Genomic DNA, 19,617 nt, shown 5'->3' on the forward strand with positions numbered 1-19,617 from the left:
GACTTGAGAGTTCCGAACACATTTTGCTAACGCTCGCCGTCCAATTCCAACTCTGTTTCAGTTCAAGCCGAGAAGGTTCTAATTCCAGCTGCAGTCGGCAGTCTTGGGAACACAGGAAAATCGGAGCCAAGCGACCCGGGGTTTTAGGATGCTGAAGGAAAGAGACGGTTAAGCTAATCTCCCATGCTGGAGACATCAGAGAACGAGGCCCCTGGCAGTTAGACTCCAGCTCCCGGTTCCTGGCTCTTGGCAGGGGAGCCCCCTATAAAGCAGGCCTATTAAAACGCTCCTCCTCCCCCGGGGATCAGGCAAGTTAATCAGAAACAGAGCTCTGGATCGGGAATCCACGGAACCGCACAACGCCTCAGCGCGCACCGCAGCCATGAGACTCCCATGGTTCCCACCGATCCCTCGACAGTGGAAGCTTGTCACAAAAAAAAAACCTTCCCCCTCCTGGTTACCCACCTACCGTACTGCACAGTCACACACACCGCTTTTAAAGAGCAGGATCTGGTGATCATATATATTTATGTACCTCACATATACTATAATAGGTCCCATTTTCCCTTGGCTACCCACACAACGGGTTGTGTCATTACGGCCCACACATTACCGCGCGTTTTACTTTGGGAATGATATCATTCAGCTGCTTGCTCGCCAGTTGTTTGCGCCCACGCCTAGAGATATACAGCCAGGTTGAATAATGGCTACTCTCTGCTCTCTCTCTCTGCTCTCATCTCTGCTTTGGGTCTTTTTAGTGTCTGAAGGTCCAGGTCAAAGTTCCCCATCCCCCCTTTATTGACATCTAGGCTTCAGAGCTAGTCACACAGTCCCATGCCAGGGACACAAAGAAAAGATTCACAGTCATATTTCATTTACTCATTCATGTATTGGGCATGTCATTATAGGTGAACATTATTACAACAACAACAAAAAACTCATAATTGTGAAAGTGAAACAAATAGTGAAAATAGCAGGTCTACAATACAATGCATTGTGAGCGTAGTATAGAGCTGTTTGTCATTTGACAAAATAGGGCTTAAGTGGTTAATATTGTTTGCATTTTCAATGTTTCAATGTCAATCACTTCAGCTTTTTAAAGAATAAGGCGTTATACATTTTTGACCTATTGTCAACATAGCCTACGGAAGTTACATGACCATAAAATGTGTTTCACTTCCTTGCAAGTATGGTCCATCTTGCCAGAACAAATATAGCTAATACTCCAGAAATCATAGAACATCATTGTCGTCCAGAAACCTGTTAATACAAGTCCCTGAGCTGCGCTGTTGCTTTGGTCAAACGTCATTCATAATGGCAATGAATCTGGGCATTGTAATGTTCCCCGGAACAACCTTTTTTTAACCTACATTGTGAAAGCTTTCACCATTCCTTCATAAAGTTGTTGAAAAAACACATTCATTGTAATTATGAATGACGTTGAGTGTTGACCAAAGCAACACAGTATGGGTCTGAGACTTGTTTTAAAAGAGTTTTGAACAACAATGGAGTTATATGACTTCCTGATATGAGCTGTATTTGTTCTGGCAAGACAGGTCCTATACTTGAAAGTAGGTGAACTACATGTTTCGGTCTTGTTGACAATAAGAATTGAATTGACGCCAGCCCTTTTTCCTTTACCCACTTTCAACCTGGCACCCTTATTTTGGCCATGTCATTATATTGTCAAAGCAATGCGTTACAATTGTGAGCTGGTGGATTATTTTCACCATTTGTCGTAGTGTGTTAAAGGGCTGTATAGTCTGATAGTAATCGTTATAGTGTTTGTTCAGTAACAGGGCTCTCCCTGTCTCTCCAGCTCTTTCAAGGTTAGGGTTGTTAGGTAAACAGATGATACATTGGTATCCTAACCTGAAAATGTATTTTCTGTTTACTAAAGAGTTGGAGAGATGGCGTAACACCTGTTACTGAACAAACATAGCACAATGATTTCTATAAGAATATAGAGCTTTTAAACAAAAAATATCACTTGCACCCCCTTTTATGCTGTGGTTCTCAAACAAGGACAACCCAAATTGATGACTTTGGCCGCGGACGCCCATTTGAATAGATTTTGGGCCCGGGACCCCCATAGGAGAAGATTTGTCAACATTTACCAACATCAAAAATACCAGATCACCAAGCTCACATTGCGTTGCATTGTGTGATGCGTTGTGAGCTTGTAGATCTGCTATTTTCGAATAAGAAAAAACATGAAAACATTTTGCTGGGGACCCCCTGGCAGCCCCTCAATGATGCCTGGCGGGGGTTGAGAGCCAGGGCTTGCGAGGTGAATTGTGGGCTATACGTCTCATCTCCCTCCCAGCTTGGTGTGCATGTGTGTGATGCGAGCGGCACGTGGAGGCTGTACCCCCCCCCCCCCCCCCTGCCAAAGCAGACCACCAGACATCGGTCGGTGTGTCCGTCCGGTCAGGGCCAGAGGCCAGGCAGGAAGCCTCCAGACCTCCCCAGGATGTAGCTGTCAGCTGATCCCCCTCTGGGAGGGGAAGAAGAAGAAGTGGAGGAGGAGGAGGAAGAGGAGGGTGCAGGGAGTGGGGGAGGAAATTGGCAGGTGTGGATGCTGGCTGACAGTGACATTGGGACAGTCTGTTAGAGATAAAAGCCCCCCCCCCACACCCACACACACATTACTCCTCCCTTCTCTCTCTCTCTCTCTGTCTGTCTGTCTGTCTGTCTGTCTGTCTGTCTGTCTGTCTGTCTGTCTGTCTGTCTGTCTGTCTGTCTGTCTGTCTGTCTGTCTGTCTGTCTGTCTGTCTGTCTGTCTGTCTGTCTGTCTGTCTGTCTGTCTCTCTTTGACTCCCTCTCTTTCCCTCCGCCCCTCTCTTTCAGTCTGTCTCTGTCTCTTCTCTCTCTACCTCTCTCTCCTTCTCCCCCTCTCCCCCTCTCTCTCTCTCCCTCTCTCCCTCTCCCCCCCCTCTCTCTCTCTTTCTTTCTCTCTCTCTCTCTCTCTCTCTCTCTCTCTCTCTCTCTCTCTCTCTCTCTCTCTCTCTCTCTGTCTCTCTATCCTGCCAACTCATCCGCCCAGAGCTGATTTGCAGCTGTGGCTGCCTCCTGTAATGCTTTTAAGAGGAGGAAAGTGAAACCTGGCCACACATAACCTGCAGGCACGTGTCCTGTGTGTGTGTGTGTGTGTGTGTGTGTGTGTGTGTGTGTGTGTGTGTGTGTTCTTGTATTACTATACTTGTGAGGATCGAATGTCCCCAAGTATAGTAGGATTTCAGGTTGGGGTCAGGGTCAGGATTAGACATTTAGAGGTTAGTTTTTTTTTTCAATTATGTCCTAAAATGTTGATGTCCTCACAAGTATAGTGATACAAACGTATGTGTGTATGCGCGCGCGCGCGTTCGCGTGCGTGTGTGCGTTTGTCCTCGTCAGTACTTTTCTGTGTCTTTCCACAGGTCTTTATATAGAAATAAGTATCGGGGTAAAAAGTACAGTATCATGTATAGCAGTAATAATGTATAACGTATGTATAACGTGCTTTTAAAAAAAAAATCTTTTTCCAAGTCATCCTACAAGTGTATAAGCGTCGCATAAAAGTGTATAACACAGACGAGCTTTAGATCAAACCAAACCTGTCGGATATTATGAACACAAACCCATGGACAGAGAACCCGGCCATAGCGTTTGGTTGGTTGGCAACGTACATGGGTTCCACATGTTAACACAACCACTTCCTGGTGTTTCACCCCTGCGTGTGATACAGCTGGATGACCTTTGACCTCTAGCCCCCCCCTCAGTACCAGTCACCTGGAAAAGCAATGCAGACACATGACAACCGAAGCCCTTGCCTCCATCCGCACAGGACTGTCAACATGTCCACCCCCCCTCCCCCCCCCCACCCACTCAAAGTCATTCTACATCTGCATCATCTTTTGACTCCATTACACTTTCTAGGAAGGGACCCCCGGGACCCAAACGTACAAAACACATACATTATGGTTTGACGCACGTATAAGCTTTATTTCAAACACTGTGAAAATAGCCGATCTACTAGCTCACAATGAGTCGTGATGTGACATGCTGTGAGCTTGTGTAGTATTTTCCCTATTATTGAACATTTTGGATTTCGTTTTTTTGTTTCGTTTTTGGGAAATGTTCCAAATTTCAATACAGCAATAACGTTGTTATTTAACACATTGGGTGCCAGCATTTTTTCATAACAACTTACGTTGGGTGCCAGCATTCTCCCCATTGACTGCGTTTTGCTGTTTAAGGCTCTAGACTCCACGAGGAGCAAATCCATGTAAAAAAAAACATCCATTCATGTTGCGCGATGACCCTGGCTACAGCCTGGAACGATAACATTTCACTCGCGAGTTACAATGGGGGGGGATCGCGCATCGCGCATGACCGGTTTTCCCCACCGGAAACAGATTCGGAGATATAGGTGTTTTAAAGAAGGAAATAGACAGGAAGTGGATGGCAGCCATGTTTTTGTTTCCGGTGATCTATCTGGCCTATCCTTCTCAAGATCACAATGGGTACTCCCAGAGCTGCTCTAGCCCCGCCCGTGTGGAGAAAAACGAAAAAAACAAAAAGACATATTTCACGGTCTGGACCGTGTTCGGCACCGGACCGCTACTCTGCGCAAACACGGTTCAGACCGTGTTTGGCACCCGATGTGTTAAAAGATGTATTTTGTAATGTGTACTACTGAGCAACCTTCACTTGTAGTTGAGTTACATTTGACCAGGTATATCTTTACTTTGACTGAAGTACTGGGGTTACTCGTACTTTGTCCACCACTGCTGTCAACATCCCCCCCCCCCCCCCCCCACCCCCCTACTAAAAGTCATTCTACATCTGCACGGCCAACACTGAGTTCTCTGTGAGATGGAGACCAGATACTCCACCGGCCTGCCTTTGAACTGGTCCTGCGGGCACTGAAGTGGACAGCCCCGGGAATACTGCTGAGTGAAATGGCCTTTGTCTTTCGCTGACGATGTAGCTGATGCCGAATTGACTGGAGCCACACTAACCTGGTTCCTTTGTGTGATATAGAATGGGAGCTGGGATCTCACCTGACCACCATCGCAAACATTCCTTACTTACACAGTGTCTGATTTCTCTCCCAACTATATAAGAGCATTGGTTCTCTATAAGTAGGGTCTGGGGCTGTCTGTCTGTCTGTCTGTCTGTCTGTCTCTCTCTCTCTCTTTAAAGGCCTGTCCACACACCAATGCCACTCCTTGCAACTCCTTGCAACCATTATCCCCAAATGGCACCGGTCTGCTGGTCAGTCCAGATCGCTGCAATTTATTGCAACTGGTTGCACGATGCGACGAGCTGCATTGCTGTGGACTGGCCTTAAGTCTCTCTCTCTCTCTCTCATGGCCAGTTTGAAGCGAGGCAGGTTGTAGCTGGTCGCTCTCTCTCTCTCTCTCTCCATGGTGTTTAGGAAACAGAGAGCAGAGAGAACAGGAAAGGCAGAGCAGACGGGGAAGAATAGAGGGATATCCCCTTACAGGGTTCCCTCCTTTTTCCTCCAGGATAGAGGGGGTGAGAACTTCGGAAAAGGGTGGGGGTGGGTAACCGTGGTAACCACGCCACCTGTGCATATACTCTGATGGGTGTCACACATTGGTGAGGCGGCGCGCGCGCGCGCACACACGCACACACGCACACACGCACACACACACACACACACACACACAGGCAAACAAACATTTAAATGACTCTCTCTCTCTCTCTCTCTCTCTCTCTCTCTCTCTCTCTCTCTCTCTCTCTCTCTTTCCCAAAAATAGGGACATCAGTGTTAATTCAATCTGGGAACCCATCTGCAAAATCTGTCTTGAGAGATTAGTGTTAATGTGGTTATGGTGCATTCAGCTCAGCTGACCAACAAAAAATATACAATATTGTCAATATTTTGGTTCACAATACAATGCCCCTTGTGGCGTGCATGCGTGCGTGCGTGCGTGCGTGCGTGCGTGCGTGTGTGTGTGTGTTAGTGGTGAGAGACCCCCAGATTAGCTCTACAGTATGTGGGCCAGATTACAAGCAGATCAGTGCTGTCACATTATTACACTGGACTGTGAGGCCAGGCTGTATCCAGGGTAGCAGGGCTTTAAGGCTTAAGAGCCTGTTTAAATACACTTCCGTACAGAGCAAAAGTACTATTACTAAACTCCCAGAGGCAGTGATCATCATGTCCAATATGAGGCATGCCATACGTAACATATAAATAAAACCTTGTTTTGTAGGGAGGGAGTGGTGTCCATCTCTTGCTTCCAGTGACAAACAAAGTGTGACATTTGTGTCATTTTTTTTTTACAAACAGAACTTGTCCATCTAGTGGCTGGAGTTGGAACTTCCACTCTGGCCAGGAATGAATGGATTAGGCCTTTTACTGTAATCACTTGAACCTGAGCGTTTCCTATTCTGGGACGAACATTTTGGTGAAAATACAATCTACAAGCTCACACCGTGTTGCGTTGCATAGCAACGTGTTGTGAGCTTGTAAATCGGCTATTTTCAGCAAATATATCTGGTGTAAGACAGGAAACAAAGGAGGTAGCCTATAGACCCCCTGGGGGACTCCAGTCAACAATATACTTTGTTCCAAGTTGTTAAATTTAGACCGTGTTGTGTTCTGTTCTGCTTTGCCTTGCTTTCATCTCAGATAATCACATTAGGATATTTTGTCATTTTTTGTGCCATGATCTGTTATGTTGTCAGACTGACAGTTTGTTGGATCTTTGTCTTTCCAGGTGCCACCAGGGACATTGGCTCAGCCCTGACAAGGATGTGTATGCGTCACCGCAGCATCGAAACCAAACTACGTCACTTCACCAAGTAAGTGATTTGTGATTTCCTCCCGCACACTGCCAAATTCTCTCTGTCCTTCTCTTCACAGTCCGTTGGGTTTTAGGTATGTTAGAATGGCTGTTAAACTTGCAATCCATAACTCTTATGTAGGGGAGACTGGGGTCAAAAGTAACAGGGGGGGTAAATGTAACACACTCAATTATTCTAGTCAGAAACAAGCTAGAGGGATGAGACTTCTTCTGCACATGCTCAGTTGGGTCCTCTCTCTGCCTATAGAAGGGTAGAATGATCATTTCATCTCAGCAGAAGTTTTCAACAAAAAAAGATTTTTAGGTGTAAAAGTACATTGTTGAATGTACAGTATTTTCCTACCTGAGATTCGAACCCTGGTTGGGGCACGAACATCACATTTTCTACTGCTGAGCTAAGACAGGAAGCCCATTTGGGCAGAGGATATATTGCACTTTGAGCTTCATGCAGTACCTAGTCAACTTGTTTCCCACCTGACCACAGGATATAAGAATAGGGAGGCTGCCTCCAACCGCCACAGATGGACTATTTAAATTGTATTAACATAAAAATAACTCACAAAAAAAAGTTTTAGATTGCAGCTTTAAATATGCTATAGGATTAATATTTGTGTATCACTACACCCTACATGCGTTGGTGTATTTTAATGTCTCTAACCCAAATCTATTAAAGGTCTTTTACTTTTCAAACCCACCCTGAGTGCCTCGACCTGGATTTTGTATGCCTTTTAGACAAAGTCTTTCCTGAATATTATATTATTCCCCTTCTTAACGGACACCTCTCCTGTCCTTTCCACTCTTCTCAGTGCTCTTATGGAAGGCCTCGTCACTCCACTCCAAGACAGAATAGAAGAATGGAAGAAGACAGCAAACCAGCTGGACAAAGACCATGCCAAAGGTGAACCACATGAAAAAAAATAATATATGTAATGTATATAGGAGACAAGCACTGGTCTCTTCTGAAGGAAACATTAATTTTACTAAATGAACGCTGAATTAAATTGAAATGCCTGCAATTCATACTTGCTCCCTTCAGAATACAAGCGGTCTCGTCAGGAGATTAAGAGGAAATCATCAGACACCATGAAACTCCAGAAGAAGGCCAGAAAAGGTGAGGAAAAATATGCCACTTGATAACAACTAATCTATGAAACTGCAGCCAGCCTGAATTGATCCACACTGTGGCTCTTAACCACTTAAGCTCTATAAAGGTCATTGTACGATGGATAGTGAAAATAACAGATCTACAAGCTCATGTGTCGGGATGCATCAGGTTGTGAGCTTGTAGATCTACTATTTTCAACATTTATGAAGATTTTGGAATTTTTTCAAATTCTTACAAAATATTTAACATTTTTGGAAAGTTTTCGATTTAAAAAAAATGTTCACATACAATGACATGCCTAATATAGGGACACCGGAGCTAAAGTAGTTAATCTAGTTTTTATGGCTGTTATTTTTAAACTTGGCTCAGCCACTCTTTCCTGGCAGCTTTGTGAGTGTATGGCGCCATCTACTGGCTGTAAAGTAAAATGACAATTCAATCAACAAGGAAAGTGCTGGGGAGAAATGTAAAGGTTCTTTTATCACTTTGCATGGTTGTATAAAAACAATGGCCCTCTGGTTTATTGCTTATAACTTATATTACTGCTGCTTTAGGGCATTTATTCAGTCTGATATTTTCATATGACGCTTACACCGGACTGGTGCGCACTATTCTTACATGCAATGCTTACATGTCATTATTTGACATAGCTAACATTTCCGTTTATTTGTTTCTACCAACCCCCCCACCTCCCCTCTCCTGTCAATTCCTGCAACCTCCCTCCTATTTCTTTCTGGTCTGTTCCCTGGCTGTAGAGCTGTTAGGTATGTGTGCTGTGCGTTACTGCTAATGTATATCGCCACTGTTGTGTGGAAACCTTGTATGTTGGTTTCAAGAAATGGAAAAATAATGGACCCAGTGTAGTTATTATATAGTCACAAGCTAATAGTTTTAATTTGTTCAACATTTATAAAAAAAAACACTGACAGACATAACAACTTTTACTTTCAAACATTTAAGAAAAATATACAGTTAGTAAATCGGCAATTTTCGCTACTGTTGTGCAAGGATGTGGGGCTTTAATTTATGAAAGAACATTAATAAGTAGAACTATGGCAATACATACAAGGTTTATGCCAACAGCGACGATATGTATGTATATGTACTATGCACGTATGTATATGTGTGCATTGTGATTATTGTTGAGAGAATGTGTGTGTGTGTGTGTGTGTGTGTGTGTGTGTGTGTGTGTGTGTGTGTGTGCGTGTGCGTGTGCGTGTGCGTGTGGGTGTGCGCGTGTGCGTGTGTGTGTGTGTGTGTGTTCACAAGCCTTCAAAACATTATAATGGTGTTTCATTACGTCTGTCTCCCTTCAACCTGCCATCCATTTGCATTTGTGCTGCATCATCCTTTTGAGTGGCATCCTGTAGAAACAGTGTGTGTTCATATTATAATCATTCATTCCAGGGACTCCGTGTCACCGCAAGGTTGCATCGTGGTTGCATCATCTCATTTCAAGTTAACAACGACATGTTCCATGATTCTCACTCTCACGTATCTGTGTGGAACCATCTGGCTGTCATGTTTACATGTGATTTAAGCCCACACACCGTCATTCTGAGTGCTAGTTTAACCCTGAGAGTGCAAAAATAGACCAGTTAACTATATACTGTACATCAGTGGTTCTCAAAGTGGGGTCCAGGGACCCTCAGGGTTTCCAAATGGACCCTTACAGGTCTGTAACTCTTGAGAGTTAACCAAATGGACCCGTAAAAGTTGATTTGTTTTTCTTTCGGAAACAGCAGACCTTTAAGGTCACAACGCACGGCGATGCCAACGTTGGCCTTGTAGAATTCCTGTTTTCATATGGCCAAAATATTAAATAAAGCTTAAGTGATTAAACTAACACTCAGGATTTTGCTGTACACACTGTGCGAGCATGTTGTCAACAAGCATTCTGTCAAGTGTTTCTAATCATCTGTTCCTGTTCTTCTCTTCCTCTATCATTCTCCTGCCATGAACTCTTCTCCTCTCATTCCTCTCCTCCTATCTCCTCGTTCCCTCTCCTCTCATTCCTCCCCTCCTATCTCCTCGTTCCCTCTCCTCTCATTCCTCATCTCCTATCTCCTCGTTCCCTCTCCTCTCATTCCTCTCCTCCTATCTCCTCGTTCCCTCTCCTCTCATTCCTCCCCTCCTATCTCCTCGTTCCCTCCCCTCTCATTCCTCCTCTCCTATCCTCTCTTGTCCCTCTGTCAGGACGGGGTAACTTGCGCCCCCAGCTGGACAGTGCCATGCAGGACGTCAGTGACCTGTACCTGCTCATGGAGGAGACGGAGAGACAGGCGGTGCGCAGAGCCCTGCTGGAAGAGAGGGGGCGCTACTGCGCCTTCATCAACCTGCTGCAACCTGTGGTGGTGAGTGACGGACTGTTCCCATCAACCAACCCTTCATGTTGTTGCTGTTGGGTAGTCTCGCGTGGCCAGACTGTTGCCTCCCACAATTTTCAAATGTTTCCGGTCATACAGTCTGGGACTCGGAAGCTCTAATCATGATTAAAATATAATGTGGATGTGAAGCCTCCTCCCCACTTCCGTTTCCGCTCATGTTAATACGTTTCATTGGATCAATGTTTATAAAAACCCATGCACACGCTTAACCACTTTCACTTTTACTTTTGAAAGTTTCAGAGATACCGAAAGTAGCAGATCTACAAGCTCACAACTTGTCATGTTGCGACACAATTTTCGCTACTTTTGTGTGACACTCTTGTACGACAAAGTAGTGCATTATGAAATATGGATATATGTAAGAGTTTCCTTCCCGACTGCAACAAATTCTGTCAAAGGTTGTTGAGGGAAACCGTTATATCACGTCTGTAAAAAGCTTTTTAATTTAGTTGTTTATTTACACGTGTTTTCTTGTTTTGTTTCCAGAATGGAGAGATCGCCCTGCTGGGAGAGACAACACACTTACAGGCCATTGTTGATGACCTCACTGTGCTGACTGAAGATCCACACAAACTGCCTGCAGCCAGCGAGCAGGTATACTGTATAAACATAAACACATTTATAAACATTTATTATTATTATTATTATTATTATTATTATTATTATCTCTGTCTTGTCTTTTTTTTAATCCACAATGAGTTTGTCTCACTATGAGGCAATCTTAGCCTGGTAAACCATCCCGCTCGCCTGAATTCACTATCATGTGTCTTCTGCAGACTGGTCTGGCCCAAAGCGCTGGTTGGGCGTTTTGCAGAAACCCAAAAGTGGAAGAGCCAATCAGCGTCTGTCAATCACAGGGCCCTAAGTGCAGACGCTGATTGGCTCTTCCACTTTTAGGTTTCTGCAAAAATCGCCCACCCACCCAGCGCTTGGGACCAGACGCGACAGGGATGGTTTACCAGGCTAAGGCAATCTGGAACAGTCTGAAAGTATGCCCCCTTGTGAACTGCACAAAACAAAACGTGGGAAAAAACAACAACAAACACAACAAATATGTATTCAGTGACACTCTTGAAAATCAGAGGGAAATCAAAGGACGGGTGATGTTTTTGATGCCCTTTGATTCTGCTGATTAGAAGAACTGCATTGCTCTTGTGTGGAGAATTTGAACATGATGTTTTCATGAAACACATCGTCACTGTCTGTCAGGTGGAAACCCTTTTATGTCCAAAACCGTTCATTTTCAGGATATTTCTTTTGTCAGATTATGTCAGGTATGTGACTCGGTGTCAGTTATGACATTGAGTTTAATTACATTTGATAACGTCAGTGTTTGGAGATTTACATTTTTATACTTTGGACAAATTAGTACTTTTTCACCGTCAGTTGATGCTTCATATCCGTTTGATAAAATCGCAGAGCTCATTTGTTTATTTTTGGAACACGCGATCTAAGATGAACCTATGGGATTTTCAATACAAAAAATAACTGTGATGTCAGACATGATGCCTCCTGCAGGTTTAAACTCGGGTTAAAGCAAAGATTAGGTTAATGAAGAACTTTTCAGGTTCTGGTTTTGCTAGCTTAGTTTAGCTTGACAAATTCGAGCCATAAGCCCATCCCCATCCCCATCACCACCCCACACCACACAGTTTTATGGAGTCCTGTTGACTACTGTAAACGCCAATCAACATCCATGTAATTTCCCGATCTAGCTTGATGTTTTTACAGGAAGTGCATAGCTTTGCAGAATCAAATAGCAGGACTGCTAGCCCTTTTCATGGGGCCTTTATGCTTGTTGACCGTGCAGTGATGTGGCCCCCCTGCAGGTGATCCGGGACCTCAAGGGTTCTGACTTCAGCTGGTCCTACCAGACCCCTCCCTCCTCCCCCAGCAGCACAGGCTCCCGCAAGAGCAGCATGTGCAGGTATACCACACACGCACACACACAAACACATGCACACACACACGCACACACACAAACGCACGCACGCACGCACGCACGCACACACAAACACACGCACGCACGCACGCACACACACACACACACACACACACACACACACACACACACACACACACACAAGGTTTATCACTCATAGAAGTATGTACTCATGGAACTGTAAGGTGTGTTGAGGAACAACATGGCTTATGTTCACATGGAGAGAGAGATCGAAAACAACTACCTGTGTGTGTGTGTGTGTGTGTGTGTGTGTGTGTGTGTGTGTGTGTGTGTGTGTGTGTGTGTGTGTGTGTGTGTGTGTGTGTGTGTGTGTGTGTGTGTGTGTGTGTGTGTGTGTGTGTGGGTGGGTGCATTGTTGTCCGTCCCTGGGGCTTATTTCCCTTTCACTTTAACACATTTACAAATGCTTGTTAATTAACTTGCCCTTGTTAACAAATTAAATGAAGGATGTTGACTGCTACCAGAGAGAGTCTGGAGGAGAGAAAGAGAGGGAGGGGGGAGCAGGAGGGAGATGGGAGATGTAGTTTCTGCATGTTTAATCTGTGACAAACTACAACCGGTGAGTGAGAGAGAGGCCAGAGAGAGGACAGGGGGCTGGCGGGCGGTGGGTCGACGCTGTTGAGAATCAGAGGGGAATCAAAGGACGGAGGATGTTCTTGATGCTCTTTGATGCTCCTGATCAGAAGAATTGTGTGGCGAATTTGAGCATAATAGTGTTGTCATCAACAAACACATTGTTGCTGTCGGGTTTAATCTTTGATTGTCCAAAGCTGTTGCTTGTCTTCAAATGAATAGTTGTTTTCCAATGGATCCAATGTCGTTGAGTAATGAGCTGAAGAGACGGCGAGACTTCTATTACTGAACAACAACAACACTATAGCAATGAGCACTATCAGAATATAGAGCTATTTAACACTTATTTTAACAAAAGTAAATCACTTACCATACCTATCTATCTAAGTGACTGACTGTTAGGAGGAAGCATTTGAAAATGATGTGAGCCAGCAGTCTGTCTTGAGAGACTAGCCAGATAGCGATGATATCTTTTGTGATCAATGATGAATTGCGTGAAGTGTATGTTCACCAGAATTATATTACATTCTAATAATTGATTCTAGATCCGTACTGGCAGGCTTGATTTCTTAGCCATTCAAGATTAAACATAAAAAAATCACAGGAAGGAGAAGATATACTGTAACATGTGGTGATGGGTGATGATGACATTAGAAGTGTTATCTAATCCTGGAGCCTGGCATAAAGTTCCAATATTTCCAACTTTTCTAATCTTTTCAACTCTCTGTGTGTGTGTGTGTGTGTGTGTGTGTGTGTGTGTGTGTGTGTGTGTGTGTGTGTGTGTGTGTGTGTTCCAGTCTCCTCCAGATGCCCTCGGCTGGCGCCCACCGCCTCAGCAGCGTCTCGTCACATGACTCTGGGTTCATCTCCCAGGATGCCAACGCCCACTCCAAGCCTCCCTCACCCATGCCCTCTGACATCGCCAGCCAGGTAGAGGAGCCATCTCAGTTCCACTTTAACCTCTTTTCCCTCTACACCAAATCTCTTTGGTGAAAAAAAGCTGATCTACAAGCTACATATCGGCTGATTTCGCTACATTTGCGTGACGCCATCATACTACAAAGTATACACTTTTTAAGTGGTTAAGACTGGTTTCATCCAATGCATTCTCACTCCGAGGTCGTAATACGGTGTTGATGAGTTGGGCAAACATCCGACTGATTACGTGTAGTTTCATCACCAGGGCAAATCCAAGGGATTATCTGACTTGCTAATGTTGGCATGGAGCAGATGCTAGCTCGGGACAGACGGAAGTTGATCGCGGTTGTTCTCTCAGAACATCGAATTGTACTTTATCCAAACTCCACACGTTTCCCCCATCTGGCACCTTTAAGCCTGATTCATACTTCGTCATACAGTGGTGCCACACATCGATAATAGCCTGTGTACAAGCTCACAACACGTTGCAGATGTGACGTGCACAGTCGCACGATGGGGCATAAATTAGGCTTTAGGCAGAACCCAGACAATTTCCCTCTCCACACGTAAAACACTCAGCTTGTCTAGGACTCTAGGGGCCAGATGTAACCACCAGATGTGTGTCTGCATAAAAATGATGCCAAGCAAAAATCTACATAAAGATCAGTATGTATGAAAAGGAGAGAAGGTTCACTCTTGCAGGTGGTGGATGCAGATTTTGGTCGCAAGGAGAGATTGTGCAGGAATAGTTATAAGTCTGTGTTCTGACTGAGCCTATTTAAATGTCATTGAGTTCATGCATTTAAAAAAAAAATTGGTGTATTCTGCTTAAGATCAGACAATCATTTTCTGCTTTATTTACTATACATGAAATACTTTTCTTTCTTCCGGCTGGTGCAAATCATTTAGAATTTGTTGAAATACTTTTCTCAGAAAACAACCCCGGAGGTTGATCAGAGGCCGTCATGTGCCGGTCCAGTGGAGAGCCAGACAGCTCATAATCCATACACACATTCTTGTTATGATTCACTTATTGTTTTTGTGTCTCCTCTCCCCTTGCCTTGTGGGTACTCATCCACTTTTTTGGCCTCCATTTAGAAATCCCACAACTTTTTAATTTCTTCCTCAAAGCGTTGCTCTGAACCAACGCTATATAAACGTTTACTGCACAATCCAATTTCACCCAGTCCCTCGTTGTCTTTGATATGCCACTACTACACAGACAAAATAATATTGTTTATCGTTCGCTTCCTCCTGAACTAATATTCTGATTTCACAGTCTGTTAATACGCTTCTTTTTCACTGTTTTCCCAGCTATTGTCTCCGATGTTTACACACTACAATAATATGAAGACTATTAATTTTCAGACCATCTAGGGGTAAAAATGGAGAATGGCTATGTGCGTGTTCATGTGTGCGCAATTCCACACTGATTTCTCTGCCACATTGTTATTTATGATAGAAACAAGGTGTGCGTGCTTTTTCATAACATCCGATGCAGAAAGGCAGAACAATGCCGTACACGGGTGCTTTGTTTCTGAAAATAGCTCCAAAGGTGTGCGACATCCGCGTGCAACTCAGCCTTTGCTCCCCAACCGCAGGTGATGAAGTTAATCCCTCCTTTTTGCCTGATAGGCTTGTGCTGTTCAGTGTAGCATCCTGAATAAATCATCTTATAGACTACTCTGTATTCCGTCTAGCCCGGAGGTCTACAGATCCCCGTAGGAAAAAAACGTCCTCTAAAAAACCTGCCACTGTATTTATCGCTCTCTCTCACTATCTCCCAATTTTCCCTCCTCTCCATTTCTGCCTTCCCTCCGCTCGTCTCTCAATCTTCCACTACTACTCTCCTGCAGAAATCAACAAGCTCAGCCTCCTCAGAGGCTTCAGAAACCTGCCAGTCTGTCAGCGAGTGCAACTCCCCCACAGCGGTCAGTAATGCATGCGTGCATCTACCCCAGTCCGCTCACAGCTGGATGGACACACAGTATGCACATACAAACACAGAGACACATAAACACACACATATATGCTGACACACACACGCATACACTCACTCAGTCACTCACTCACGCACGTACACGCACGCACACGCGTGCACACACTCAAACGCGCACTCACTCACTCTCACAGTCACGCTCACAATCATCTTACTGATCTTTATAATATGGTTCATAAGTGTGTAGGCACTTAAGGGCCATTCACACTGAGCAGTATAACTATAAAGATAACTATAACTATATCGTTCACCATTGTATTTTTTTTTAATAGTTGGTGTGAACTCCGCTTGGCTTAGAATGATTTTTAATACTATATTTTTATAGTTATAGTTATAGTGCTCACTCAGTACGAATGGCCTAGGGAATGCCCCTCTCCCCTAAGCTTAGGGAACGACTCTCTTCACTAAGCTTAGGGAACTCCCCCCCCCTTTCACTAAGTGTAGGGAACGCCCAGGCGTAGAAACGCCTTTTCATGCATAATAACCTTCTTCATTCATATAGAAACTGAAGGGGCGTTCCCATTGAAGGGGCGTTCCCTAAGTGCCTGCACTCTGCAGATAGGCCTTTCTCGATATTTAACTTTAAGTGGCCCTCAGGGGCCCCTCTCTCTCACCAACGTACTGTGACACTCTGACTCCAACTTGTCTGTCCGTTCTGCAGTTTGGCTCATGTTCATCATCGTTTGGCACCTTCCGCCCTGCTTTCTCTCACACTGGCACCATACTCCCTGCGTCCCCCACATTTAACCACTCCCCCGGATCCAACACCCCCTCACCCACATCAAAGGTTCCTAGCTGGAAGGTTTGTTTTCATTTGCAATTTTTCCCTTTTTTTTGTTTTCTTTTTTATGAAAAGCCTTTATTTTCGCTTCTTTTTCGCTCCAAATCACAATTTCCTCTTGCCTGTAATCTGTACATGAAAACAATCACTAAACTGAGCTGGCTTAACCTATTGTAATTTCATTGACATGCTGTACTCTACCCATATTAAAGCTGCAATCCATAACATTCATGTCATACCCTCCCTGGTTCTCCCACAAAATTTCTACCACTCCTCTAAGAGGCTATCCCCACTTGGCCTGGGGAGATGTTGCACTTATGAGCCTCAGGCAGTACTACTTGTCAACCGGGGTCTAAATGTCTCAATGGAAGAGTAGATAGACCACCTCCAACCACTGCAGATGTGCTAGTTATATTGACTAGTACAATCTACGGTAACACTTTACATAAAGGTCGGGTCTACAAAGCATCACAATTGCATTTATAATGCATTATAATGCACTTATAAGGCTTCATAACACTGGTTATAAATGTTTATAATCATGTATGACTTTATAACAAGGTTTATGAAGTATTAAAGGGTGTGGTCATAATGCATTATAAGCTCAGCGCAATGCATTATAAGCCCAGCTCAGCATTATTATCACTTCCATAACTTAGTCATTTACCATGCACTTCATAACGGACTAAGTTATGGTTATAATGTGCTGTTCTGCTGAGCTTATAATGCTTTATGACCAGCATTTATAATACTTCATAAACCTTGTTATACTGTAAGTGCATCGTAAGTGCATTATAATGCATGCGAATGTGCTTATAATGCATTTACCCAACCTTTAAGTAAAGTGTTACCCAAGCTACACTAGCATTTTTACCCCTAAATAGTCTGAAAATTAAGTCTTCAAATTATATTTGGTTAAAATAACGTTTTCCTAGTGTTCATTAAAATACGTTTGGATCGCAGCTTTTTAAGTATCTAACCACTTCATGAGCCACACAGTATTTAACCCATTAAGACCGGGGACGCATCTGTGTAATTTTTTGATTTATTTAGCTATTCAAAAATAGGAGATATACAAGCTCATAGAGCGGCTCCAAGCTTGTAGATCTGCTATTTTTGAAAAGTCTTAAACATTTTTGCAAATCTTTGAATATATATATTTTTTTAAGCGAACATTTGTAACTCAAATTTTTGCTTCTGGGGGTCCCTGGAACTAAATATTTTACAAATGTTCGGTTTAGAAAATATGTATACAAAGATTTGCAAAAATGTTCAAGACTTTTCAAAAATAGCTGATTTACAAGCTTAAAAAATAGCAGATATACAAGCACATAGCGCGGCACAGAGTGCCGCACTATGTGCATGTATATCTGCAATTTTTTAATTTCCGAAGAAATCTAAAATGACAGAGATGCGTTCCCGGATTGATTGGGTTAACAGTCTTCCACCGGGAACCGCCGGGTTGGTTAGACAAGTCGTGGGGTGAAAGCCCAGATGCAGATGCAGGGAAAACATAACCCTGACTGTTCTTATCTAATGCTGCAGGACTGGGCCAAATCCAGTCCCTACGAGCCCCCGTTGGCCAGCACCCTGCAGCGTAGGAGAGAGTCTCTGGATCGCATGAGAGAACAGGAAGCTCCTTCCAGTCCACACGGCTACTCTGGCATGCATCCGGATGATCCACACCGCTCCAGGATTGGACTGGGAGGCATTGGAGTCAAGGTATGCACGCAGTAAAATCCCCACTGCTCATTTGACTCCTCCGAAGAATGTTGAAATGGAACCAAATGGACCCCGTAATCCATTTGGTTCCATTTGTAAAACAAATTTTAAGTCAACTCTTTGACTGCCAGAAATAAAGCATCGTTTGCTAAGCCACTGCCAGCGATTTTCTTAGTGTTTTCACTAACCTTTGAAAAATCTTAGAATATTTATCTCCAGTATGATCGATCCCCGATCACTTTAAAAGACATATCCGAGTCTCGTAGAATCCATTCCATAGTTATTGGCAGTTGGATGTAGGTTGTTTTCACCAAAAAGCAACAGCAAGAAAAAAAAAAGCTAATTTTCCAAATCCACTAACATGGAAGTGAATGTCCCAGATTTTTTTGCGGTCACGTGATTTGCTGCTTCTTTGCTTCACTGGGAGACAAATGGTGACTCATAGGTTAGCGAACAGCTCCATCTAGCGTAAAACCACTGACATCATCAATTCGGATTCCAAACTAATAGAAACTACAGCCTTTCTTTTCCTGGGAAATTAGCATGCTGAAGTAGAAGCCATTGCTCTTGCATTAATTTGAAGTGACCAAACCTGCCTACCGGCTGTGTATGTACAGCATTGGGAACTGTGCCATAGAATCGGTGTATGTAAATGTACTGCTCATCTTTATGCATGTTTGGTGTCTTCCTGCCACTTTCTCTCTGTGTGTGTATGGATTGATAACGATTCATTTATGCATGTATGACCTGTTCTCCAGCATGGGGAGCCCTTGTCCCCTGCAGCCAGCACGCTGGCCATGGTTCTGACCCGAGGGCTGAGCATGGAGCACCAGCAGAAGAGCAGCAGAGACTCGCTGCAGTGCTCCAGTGGTTACAGCACGCAGACCAACACCCCGTCCTGCTCAGAGGACACCATCCCCTCGCAAGGTACAGCAACACGGGCTCAGTGCTTGAAGAAGTACTTTTTAATGCCAAGGACCCCTAAATTGATATATATTTGGAGGTGGACCCCCCCATTAGATTTTTTTTTGTGCCAGGGACCCCCAGTAGAGAGGATTCTAAAGACTAGAAAAAGTGGTCCTCGCAGCACAGGTCTCTGCCAGGTCAGGTGGGTTATTGTGGGCCAGCAATGTTTGAAATTCAGGATGGAATATGAAAAATTTGACAGATTTGACTGTCTTGATCACTTGACTATAAAGATAATGTGTACCGATTTGCGTGATGTTTGGACAAGATTTGTAGGAGTAACATAAAAAAAACACTTTAAAGATATTTCGAAAATGTTCCAAAATGATGTACAAGCTTGTACATCAGCCAATGCATAAAATATGGATAAAGGGGTTCAAAT

At 43.9% G+C, this 19,617-nt stretch overlaps 1 protein-coding gene across 2 annotated transcripts in view; it reads left to right on the forward strand.

Annotated features, from left to right (window-relative positions):
- LOC308092594 (protein MTSS 2-like) overlaps nucleotides 1–19,617 on the forward strand; it is a 47,404-nt gene that overhangs the window by 24,057 nt on the left and 3,730 nt on the right. The window contains exons 4-14 of one of the 2 annotated variants that reach the window (XM_080438601.1): nucleotides 6,735–6,819; nucleotides 7,628–7,719; nucleotides 7,858–7,932; nucleotides 10,123–10,280; nucleotides 10,800–10,907; nucleotides 12,143–12,240; nucleotides 13,647–13,779; nucleotides 15,624–15,698; nucleotides 16,428–16,568; nucleotides 18,093–18,269; nucleotides 19,028–19,196. In XM_080438601.1, coding sequence (XP_080294727.1) covers nucleotides 6,735–6,819; nucleotides 7,628–7,719; nucleotides 7,858–7,932; nucleotides 10,123–10,280; nucleotides 10,800–10,907; nucleotides 12,143–12,240; nucleotides 13,647–13,779; nucleotides 15,624–15,698; nucleotides 16,428–16,568; nucleotides 18,093–18,269; nucleotides 19,028–19,196 — 1,311 coding nt within the window. The remainder of the gene's footprint in view (nucleotides 1–6,734; nucleotides 6,820–7,627; nucleotides 7,720–7,857; nucleotides 7,933–10,122; nucleotides 10,281–10,799; nucleotides 10,908–12,142; nucleotides 12,241–13,646; nucleotides 13,780–15,623; nucleotides 15,699–16,427; nucleotides 16,569–18,092; nucleotides 18,270–19,027; nucleotides 19,197–19,617) is intronic. The other variant, XM_080438602.1, reaches the window with a different exon arrangement.

This window comes from Gymnoscopelus braueri, assembly GCF_963280865.1.
Source record: "Gymnoscopelus braueri genome assembly, chromosome: 9".
NCBI classification, from domain to species: Eukaryota; Metazoa; Chordata; class Actinopteri; order Myctophiformes; family Myctophidae; genus Gymnoscopelus; species Gymnoscopelus braueri.